Source organism: Schistocerca cancellata, chromosome 5, assembly GCF_023864275.1.
Source record: "Schistocerca cancellata isolate TAMUIC-IGC-003103 chromosome 5, iqSchCanc2.1, whole genome shotgun sequence".
Taxonomy (NCBI): domain Eukaryota; kingdom Metazoa; phylum Arthropoda; class Insecta; order Orthoptera; family Acrididae; genus Schistocerca; species Schistocerca cancellata.
The window spans coordinates 722,080,066-722,091,490 of NC_064630.1; the positions used below are offsets into that span (position 1 = coordinate 722,080,066).

The 11,425-nt window shown below is 36.9% G+C and overlaps 1 protein-coding gene across 2 annotated transcripts in view; it reads right to left on the reverse strand.

The window, feature by feature from the left end:
• LOC126188183 (SET and MYND domain-containing protein 4-like) overlaps positions 1 to 5,148 on the reverse strand; it is a 141,903-nt gene extending 136,755 nt beyond the window's left edge. The window contains exon 1 of one of the 2 annotated variants that reach the window (XM_049929708.1): positions 5,076 to 5,148. Coding sequence is in view for 1 of the 2 variants with exons in the window: in XM_049929707.1 (XP_049785664.1) it covers positions 4,862 to 5,007 (146 nt within the window). In the remaining variant the exon portion in view is untranslated. Of the gene's footprint in view, positions 1 to 4,861 lie in introns of both variants that reach the window. The other variant, XM_049929707.1, reaches the window with a different exon arrangement.
• Between the last annotated feature and the right edge of the window lie 6,277 nt (positions 5,149 to 11,425).

Genomic DNA, 11,425 nt, shown 5'->3' on the forward strand with positions numbered 1-11,425 from the left:
TTACATTCCAGTTCAGAGGTGAAAGAAAATGGATGAAAAGTCAGTCAAATGATATTTTGTAGGATATGATCTACATCTACATGTATACTCTGAAAGCCACCATATGGTGGATATCAGAGGGGACCTCGTACCACTACTAATCATTTTCTTTCCATTTCTCTCACAAACAGAGCAAGGGAAAAAATAACTGTCTATATGTCACTGTATGAGCTCTAATTTCTTTTATCTCACCTTTGTTGTACTTCAGCAAAATGTACATCAATGGCAGTAGATTATTTCTGCAGTCAACTTCAAATGATGGTCCTCTCAGTTTTCTCATCAGTGGTTTGTGAAAAGAACATTGTCTTCCCTCCAGAGATTCCCAACTTAGTTCACAAAGCATCTCCGTAACACTCACATATTGACTGAACCTGTCAGTAACAAACCTAACAGTCCACCTCCGAACTGCTTCAGTGTCTTACTTTAATTCAACTTGGTGGGGATCCCAAACATTTGAGCCATACTCAAGAAAGCATCGCATTAGTGTTCTACGAGCTGTCTGGTTTACAGATGAACCAAACGTCCCTAAAATTTTCCAATAAACCGAAGTCAACCATTTGCCTTCCCTACTACCATCCTTATGTGCTCTTTCCATTTCATATCATTTTGCGACGTTACACTTAGATATTTAATCAATGTGACTGTGTCCAGCAGTGCACTACTACTGCTGCATTCAAACAATATAGGATTATTTTTGCTACTCATCTTACAGTTTTCTATATTTAGAGCTTGCTGCCATTCATCACACCAACTATAAATTTTGTCTGTTATGTTTTATCCTATTACAGTCACTCAATGACAACACCTCTCCATACAAAACAGCACCGTCAGCAAACAGCCACAGATTGGTGCTCACCCTGTCTGTCAGACCTTTTATGTATATAGAGAATAACAGCTATCATGTCACACTTCCCTGGGGCGCTCCTGACTATACCCTTGTCTCTGATGAACACTTGCTGTCGAGGATAGCTGATTCTCTACACCGAGGATGCCCATCACTACGTTCCCTGTAAGGGAGTCTCTGCAACAGTCAAACAATGCGGTGCCCATGTATCCTTCTGTGTGACTGATTTCTTAAATGAGAAATTTAAAATTTCAGCTTTCCCTTTGCTGTCTTCTGTTGCCACAACAGACTGGTCAATGAGTGTCCGGATATAAGTCTTCGACCCGCTTAGCCATTTTACATACGACAAGAATTTTCTCTGGTTCTCAGCAATATCATTTTGCTAAGGTATGGTGGTGGAAGTTGTTGTATGCTTTGCATATCAATATTTCTACAGACACATGAATTTCTACTTAATTTTACCTGTCATCATTTGCGCATTATTTTTTCAACCAATAGTGCAACAGCTTCTGTTTCCTACGCATTTTCCAAATTTTGTTATTACACAACAGCAGGTCTTTTCTGTCCACCCATTTATTCAGCACATACTTGTTAAGAGGGCAATTTACAACCGATTTAAATTTTGCCCAAAATTCCTTTACACCCTTCATATGGGAACTAAATATCCATCCATTGTATAAATTGAATACTAATCACTGTTTATCTGCTCTTTCCAATGAAAATACTTTCCTAGTCTTCTTATTAGATTTATTAATTTTAGTAACCATCATTGTTATGATGATATAATGATCACCCATCCCTGTCTCTATACTGACACCACTGATAAGGTCAAGCCTATTTGTAGCTATAAGGTTAAAATATTTCCACTTTTTGTAGGCTGTCAAACTAGCTGCTTAAGACAGCTTCCAGAAAAAAGTGTTGTACTCCACAAATACAGTATTTGTCTTTCCAAGACACCTGCAATGACTCCACAGACATCCCAGTCTACATGCAGTAGGCTAAAGTCTCCTCCAACTAATATTACTTTTCCATGCTATGAGCATAGTCTTTCTTTCAATGATCAATGATTCTAAAATTGATACAGCAAAATCAGGTGGTCAGTAGAAATGTCAGATAATAGATAATTAAACGGAGTTCACCTAAGCCTGTTACAAGCATCCAGAAAGTTTCACAGTCAGACTCAATTTTGAGCTTGATAGACACATTTCTGTTGACTGCAATGAACACTCTCTCTCTGCTCTAGTATCTAATCTGGCTTTTCAATATACATTTCATGCCTCACTAAATATTTAAGAGATTTGTTCTTTGGGTTTCACCCAGCCCTTGGTCTGAGAATAATTTGAGTGCAACACCTTTCCTGGGGGACAGTAAATGCAGGAATTTTCTTACGAATACTTCAACAATTTACCATTAAAATTTTGACAGTCGAAGTGTCATTACTTTTACAGTCTGGTTTCGTTCTCTGCATACTGACTGGGGAGTGTTGATCAGAGAACCTCAAACTACTGCCTAGCATAAAAAAAAACCATGTGCACTCAACATAAGTAATCTAGTACCCAGGTAGCTCCTCCTACATATAGTACATTCATGACTTATCAAGGAAAGTCCTACAACTCTCCACCCCATAATGTAGACAACCAAATCTGTCACAGAATCAAAAGAGACTTTAGTTGAGACCCTCTACTTGGCTCTAAACCAAAGGCCCTTGATCAGTTCTGGGAATGATGCTGCAAATTACACAAGCTCTGCTTGCACCCCATGAACGAGACCACCAGACTTCATCACTTCCAATAGCCTCCCGTATGATCAGATAATGCCCTCAGAAAACAAGTGACACATGTTACTGCCCACAACTTATAGAGGACTGCACTCAACATGTTCAATAGTAACAGACAGGGCCACCACTATATCTCGGATGAGGCCTCATTGGCAGACATAATGAGTGCAAATTGGATTCTCTCTGGCCCTAGAAGCTATTTCCCTATGGGCTGCATAATGCATCCAACAACTAATACCTGATAACTAGCAACCCCCCCCCTCCCCCGCCCACACACACACATGTGCCGGCTCAGACCCTTCTGAAGGAGCGGTCACCTGTCCATTCAGAGGGTGAATGTCCAAGGTCAGACAGCCAGCCTCCACATTTATTCATTCCACATTGACCTTCCGACTCAGGCGACCTGAACATGTTATCACCTGCACGCATCCTGCAATGACGACAGATCATCAGCATCAGGTACCTGTAAGGTGCCTCAGCAGCAGAGCCCATAAACAAAACATGTGGCATCTCATTAGTCCATGCAATACACCAGATTCTCTGCCACCCTGTTGTAGCAGCCTAGAGGCTGCAGACCATGCCAAAACTGTCTTCTGCTGTTTGCAGACTGCTACCAGCTCTCCTGTGTCCACACACAGCATGCACACATTCTATCTGCCTTGGTACCCCTAACTTCAGAATTGACTATAAAATCACACACAGAATGTGTAGAGTGTAAGAATGTCTTCTTAAATCACCTATTCAGCAACTAAGATTGGTCCAGACTAAGGAACCCATCACATTAGTGAAATGGTGGATCCTGAAAGCTATGAAGAACAACTTAACAGCAAATACACTAATGTATAGGGAAAAAGGAGAAAAACAGAAAGTACAGCAACATACAGGAAAAAGGAGAAAGAATCTGTTTCAGTAACGAACTGTCAATTCCATTAAAAATCATGTTGCATTTCAGGTGTTCAAAATCATCATTGTATGACACTTCTCACTATATATACATTCTTGCTTGTAGATGAAATGCTTGTGACTAAAATAAACCACCAGCCCAAAAATTATTGCTTTCTTTGTCAGTTCTACATACTTGAAGTATGGATGTATTATGCTTTAAACACACAAGTGTCATGTATTATAAGAGCCCAAAGATAACCTTTGTTCATCATTGGATGTCAATCACATGATGAGAATATGAAGTTATGAGGGACTGTGATATAGCCTAAGTCTACATATCAATGCCAAGGAGCAGTCTTACATGTGTTTTTGAATTCTCTTAGTACACTTTGAATGCTTGTAAAGAAAATTGAGTACAAATAATTCTATTAGACCAATAAATAACACAATGTATTCTGCCACTCTGCATTTTCCGAGTAAAAGAGTTATAGCAATTTGTAAGATGTTGGCAATTATATTTAGAAACAGTTAATAACAATGAATGGTAGACTTGGTTGGTAAGGGGCGAATGCAATTTTCTGTATTCTCATCTCACAGGGTGTATTTGAGGTATGGTTTGCTTTGTTTCATCCTGTCCTTCCTACAATAGCATTGGTAATATTTACTAGTTTACGTTAGCTAGTTAAAACACAATAACTGCAAGAGTATTTCACATGAGGGCTTGTAATTCTGGTACAAGAACCAGTATATTTCCATACATGAGTTGAGGCCTTGCTATAGACCCTTAAAATGTGCAATTGGGATTTAGAGGCAACTAAGATTTCCCTATGTCAGTTTCACATGCAACAGTTCTGAGTAGTTATATTTATTTTGGAATGAGAGAAGGGTTGTCTGATTCAGCTTTGGTTATAATAATGCATTATGAATATAGAGCAAAGGAAAGTTAGTTCATTTTATATTGGAAATAATTTTACGACTGAAGGCGGAAGTTTAGGATTTTTAACAAGCTGTCAACGCGAGGACATTACAGACGCAGAACAAGCGCGGATTGGGGAAGGAATTCGGTTGTGTCCTAATCAAAGGAACCATCCTGGGAATTGCCTTAAGCAAATCTCCGAAAACGTAAATGTGAAGTGGGGTTTTATATCGCCGCTCTCCTGTCTGCGAGTCCGGAGTCTTATGCACTGCTCCATCTCACTCTCTTCTACGACTGAAAGATACTTAACCAGTAAACTCAAAGCTCTAGTTTGAAAGATGAAGATTTATTCGTCACGAGCTAAACACTTTTAAGGTAGTGGACGACTTACAGACCCTACCTGTAAAATGAGTGGCTCAGACAAGTTTTTACAGCATTATTTCTCGCCGGTAAATTGGTGACTCTTTCAAAAAAGCCGTCACATTTAGCTGTCAAGGTTAGAAGATCAAGCATTTCTTGCCATGTAGGTGGCAAAAAGTTAGACATGCTGAAACACGCGCACTGCAATTCACAACAATACAGCGAGTATTTCCGAAATGTAAACAACAACAAACCACATGTCACAGCCCTCTTGTAGCACCGCAACCAACAGCTGACTTCCACTAAAATCAAAAGTACTGTGGGTGACAGAGAGCCTTCAGGGAATACCAAGCAATAGATCAAGTACAGCATTATGAGTATCAGCGGGCCTGTTAATTATTTAACAGTTTTTCTCCTTCGTCTGTTTTACTCTTATTACGATGGCAATATTTCAAAATATGGACAAATATGTATAACATCGTCTGCAGAGCATTCAAATTGTAAATTTTCGCTTTGGATTATACATAATTCACTAATTATTTGCATTTTCTGTTTATAATGTTCACGATACCTCAGTATGTCAATGATTATTGATTAGTTTTCGGTATCCTCCCTGGACGTATACAAATACGTGTTGACAGTGGTGTAGCGTGGATATTTGCCACCCTCCCTATTTTCGCAATTTAGCAAAAAAATGTGGAGACCGTTGACAACGTTTAGCAATATTTAGTTAAAGCTTATCAAAAGATGCTAAGGACGTTGCCATTTATTTTTCCTGCTCCAATTTTGGGTTTTTCTTCTATGCTTTCCGTTATGCTGAACGAATCGTTTTCGAAGATTGTTTATACGAGCTGTTTGTGTGAGTGATCCGTAACACCAAAGAAAAACTTTATGTATGTATGACAGGTCCAAGAAAGAAAACGTATACATTCATGAACTGAGAAATAATTTGTAACATAATTTTTCGTCCTGTAGAGAATTCTTGCGTAGCAATAAATTATGCTGGTTTAAGTTTGTGGAGTAGTTTTGCGTATATTTCATCTATTATAACGCCTTGTCAGTGGGAGTTCAGTAGGCATTTTCACTGCCCATTAGACGAGGTGCATCCAGTCTGGTTATGGGAGGGCGTGCTCCATTTGCGGTTTACCACTACCTAAGGGGGTGAATTCAGTTAACACCACATTTCGCTAGATTCATGAGAATTCCACCACTCATAAGAGCTTGTCTTGAGATACAAATTTTTCAACTTTTTATAAGGTTAGGAGAGAGAGGTGTGCAGCAACGAAGAAAATATGTCAACCATATTGTCGAATTTGTGCCCCCTCAAACCAGGCACTGGACATAGTTTGCTTGCATGTGACTTCGGAGGAGGTGAATTCAGTGACTTTCTTTGGCACAATAGGATGTAGTCATGACTTCTATTCCATGTCCACTCAGGAATGGGAATTTATGATTGCTGTTATAGGCAAGAGTGTGAAGAGGGCTCAGGAGACACACTGGAGTGCAAGAGGCGATGAAGTAGACATGACACGAAATCATTACAAAGAAATTTTGACGACCCTACACAAGACAACAGAAACAGACGAAGACTTGAACACAGGAACTTTGTTATATAGTTATCATGCAGTCATTTTCGTTTCTGTGTATCTTGGGTCCGGCAACTGGTAGTACACTAAGTGAATGATACCCAAAATCATTTTCAATGGAGGGATTTAACTTACATCGGTGTGTTCAGAAAATAAGCGCCTTACAGAGGATATAAACGAGAGGAATTCATAGATGAGGCTTTAAGTTATGGTTAAAGCTTGTTAAGAACTTGGCTTTCTCTTAAACTTCCAGGTTGAATTAGGAAGTGGCACTCTGTGGCGACAGAAGTAGAGACACCAGCTTATCGCACGAAGACTATTTAAAATAGAAAATGTTTTCCTCGTTAGATAAAATAACTGCTGAAATTCGTGAAAGGTTCCAGCAGCTCCAGAATTTGGTCGCAAAATATGCCTTCCTAAGGCCTGCAATAATACTGGGTGTCGATGATGAGGAATGCGACTTTGACCAAGCTCCTCAAGATACTGGTTTTGACTCTGGCCCACTGTGTTTCTGAGTCCAAATGTGAAGCAAATTACCTATGGTTCTTTTATAATGCTATAATTCCTAATATTTCTCACAGCTGCCCCAAGTAATGTTAGTAAGAGAAACTTCTCTAAGTTGAAACTGATAAAAAAAATATTTAAGATCAACAATGTCCATGTTGAAATCAACAAATCTAGTGAATTTGGCAACCAAACAAGGGGCAAAATTAACATTTACCAGTATATTAAAAAATTTACATTGCAAAAAAGGCTCAGAATATAATTTCAGCTTAAGAAAAACGTTTTGATTTGAACCCATTTGAAACAGTGACAGAGGACCAGATACTTTTTTTTGCTTTCCAGTTCTATTTTGTTTTATTTTGACTACTGAGTTTATTACACTCCACAGTTTCTTTCATTTATTTTTGGATGACTCTGTGCTAAACAAGTTCTGTTTTTTCTTAGCCTCATTTACTGCTCATTTATACTCCTTTCGAGCTCTTAAGTTTCTTAGCTTAGCTATATCTGTTTCATGTAGTCTATAAAAATGTAAACACATTAACAATGTATTTTTAATGCTGGCTAATTTAGAAGTATATCATGTGTTCTTATCCCCAGCTTATTTGTGTTGAGATTCACTTTACACTTATACTGAGGGGAGTTGGTGTCAAAAATATGTAAATAGGCACAAAAAACCTCTTAAAGATTATATTAGCAGAACAGTGACTATTTTGTTAAACAAATCTTTCCAATCATAATTATAGAGTGAGTCAATAAAATTAGAAATGTTGTCCTGCATTATTGGTCTTTTAATGGCTACTTTAGGCTCTTTGAGCTCTTTAGACTTCATATTAGGCTTACTTATTTTTATGCAAACTGAATCATGATTTGAGAAAGCAAAAATAGCTACATCAGAACATATTAAATCTATACTGATACACAGTTTATTGTGAAGACAAGCATTTCTCTTGTAGATTTAGAGTTAGTAAAACTAAAATTAAATTGTCTTAACAGACTTTTAATTCATTGACATTGTATGTATGTTACATTACATCAAATGCAGCATTTATATGACCACCAATCACTATACTATACTTTTTCCACTAAGGACTATGAAAAAAAAATTAATAAATCCTCAAGTTTTTGTAAACGATTCGTGGATCATCATTGGGCGACTTACATAGCGATACAATAACAATTTTTAAATGTTCAGAATAAAGAGTGGGGCAAATAAAAGTGGCCCTTACGAGTAGATATGATTGGACATGAATGTATGTATATAACACACACAATGATGCAAACACAACATGTACACCAGCCACGTGATCCACATTGGTTCCTTGGAGCATACTTACAAAATCTGCACACTTGACAAAGTTGTTAGCAGTTGTTAGTGTGTTTGCAGTTATAGATCGCCACCAAAATCACCTGATATGTCAGTGTGTGGTTACCTTGTGTGGTGAGTCCTCAAGCTTAAAGAGTACTGCAACAACCCCACAGTCTTCAAGAACAGCAGCAGAACATTTCAGATGAGATTGCAACAACTAGCAGTCCAGCTTTATTTTGCCTTCAGAAACTTGCTGACAAGAGACCAAAAGTGCCAAGAGATGAATAGTGGTCACTTTCAACATCTGTTGTGGTCAGGTTAGTACTGTGTTTCCTTTCCTCTGCTGCGTTCCTTTGTAGCCCAGTACTCTGTTCTCTGGGCTATTTTTATTTACCCCACCCTATATACATATCTGTAGCTTCAAAGTGCAACTCAGCACACAAAAAACTTAGATCTATTCCACTATTACAATTTATTAAAGCTTTATTAACATAAATTGACACAGACTCATGAATATGCTGCCCTCTGCTAAAAGTATTAACTAACAGTAAATCATCGAACACATGAAAAGAAATTTCATTCACCATGCACCAGTATTCACTCAAACATAATGAATCTAGCATATTCTCATTTGCAGAATCGTTTAAAAGTATATCTTTTCCACTCATTCGTTCAACATTGAGATAGCCTATGTTAAATGACAAAGTTAATGAGAAAGTTGTGTTACAAGATGCACCAGTTCTAAAAAGTTGCCTGAATTGACACTAGTGTTATCTTCACTGTGGCCACATGATGTGAAATTTTCTTTTGCCAGGAATCTTGTTATATCAAACATTCTGGTTAGAATCTGACAGCACATTATTATCTTTTGTCACGACTTCTTGCTCTTTTTTATCAACGGACATTTTTGAAGTCTTGCTTCCAAATCCTTTCATTTTCAAAAATTTTGGTTGTGTGTAGCACTTTAATCATTGTCAGTAGCTTCGGGATTTACTTTCCACCAAGTATTAAACCAATTGGTGGAGTAAGACTTCGATGTGTTTGGTGAGTTTGCTTTCTGAAACGAACAAAAATAGAAGCAAAACAATGATACTTTAGGAGGGAAATAAGTCAGACACATGTATAAGGCTTTTTCGCCATTTGTCACTGTGCGCCAAAACCATTCTCGCATTAACCCCCTCCTTGACAGTACTTTTGGGTGATAAAGTCCATGTCTGACTCTGAACCCTGTGCACTGCTATTTATTCTTCAGCAAAGTCTGTATTAATGTGCTGAAAGATTTTTGGAGCTTGCCTTACTAGTAGCTAATGAATGTCTTTAAATCTGTATTTTCAGGCCATTTTCCAAAATCGTTTCTGACGAACACTTACCTCTCAATTCACATTTTCTTTGATGATTTTTGTTTCTAACAACCTATCTCTTTTTAAAACTAATAGTGAATGTCATGATCATAATACTAGGTCTAAAAATGATCTACACAGGGATCTGAAACATTTAAGTCTTGTTCAGAAAGGTGTTCATTATTCAGCCACAAAAATTTTCAACTCCCTTCCATCAGGTATTAAAGATCACATTAATGTCTTACCTACTTTTAAATGTAAATTGAGAGAATACCTAATGGTAAATTCCTTCTATTCTCTTGATGAGTATCTACAGATAAAGCAATGATTTTTTATACTGATAAAAATTTGTTTGCTATAGATCACATTAACTGTTTAATTTAGAAAATGTACTATATTTCCTTTTTAGGTATTGTTTTATATTACTTGAGCTATACCTTTGATTTGATTTTAACCTACAAACTTATTCATAATCTTATGGTACATTTTTGTCATTTTATATATGTGTATTATTTGTTTAATTTGGAAAATGTACTATATTTCCTTTTTAGGTATTGTTTTATATTACTTGAGCTATACCTTTGATTTGATTTTAACCTACAAACTTATTCATAATCTTATGGTACATTTTTGTCATTTTATATATGTGTATTATATCTGTTGTATGTAATCATGACTCATTCCACATCCTTGTGATTTATCACAATACGGATTAATGGAATACGAAATAAATAAAATAAAAAAAATAAAAAATAAAATAAACTATCATTTAAAGAACTGACATCTGATGGCTCTGGAATAGATTCTGGCATCTCTGGAGGAACTTCCATAAATTTTAATATAGCCCCTGCATTTTTTCTGATACTGACCTCCTGGACTTTCTTCTTATTTCGATACAATGCTCCACTTTTTTTACCCTGTTCATGGTTAGATAGGCTATAACACTACAAAAACATGATAGAAATAAAAAATAATATCACAAGTGCATTACATGTGCATAAAATAAATTACTTATAATTAATATATTAAAATGAATAAATAACATTCTACATGGGTACAACCACAAAGCTATTGAAAAGTTTAAAAATAAACAAAATCAGCATTTACTTTAATACTTCTATATATTCAACAATTCGTATAAAACAAATAAACTTGACTTTACTAGATCTTTCCATTTTAGGAACATGTGACACTTTATGAAAATATAAAATAAACAATATCAACACAGCACCGCCAAATAATAAAAATTTTGACGAAATTAAATGTAGACTAGCCAGTTTCACGTCTATGAGCTGTTCAAGGCCAGTAAGACAATAATTCAAAAACAGATTGTAGTGACAGAACAAGAACTAACATATCTATCCATACAAAACACTGTTGTTGCCTATGAGAAAATCATAATACTAACAGTCCCATCAGAAACTGTTCTCTCTAACAAAAAAACCTAACCTTTTTTCTCTTTTTGTGCTCAAGATGACCCTCAGGGCTCAAGTACCTTAAATGTGCTGTCTGGGGCGAAGTCTCTCCCTCTCACCCCATTCACTATGCCACTGTGCCTTATGAATCTTCGTCTTGTGCTTCCTGGGACTTTTACCAGTCAGTCCACTGATGAACAAACATACTGATGTCGTCTGAGGCTCATTTTCGTCTAGAAAGTGGTGTAGATAAACAGAATCACAGGTACTGAGCGCCATCTAACTAATGTAATTCTCATCGACTGCATGAGAAACCCATGGATTGTGAATGTTTGGTGTGGTGTGGCTTCGTTTGGCATCATCGGTCCACATTTTTTGAGGATCTCCATGGCTGTACAGTAACACTCACTAGCGATCGTTATTTTCAAATGTTAAATGACCTCCTCCTCAAGG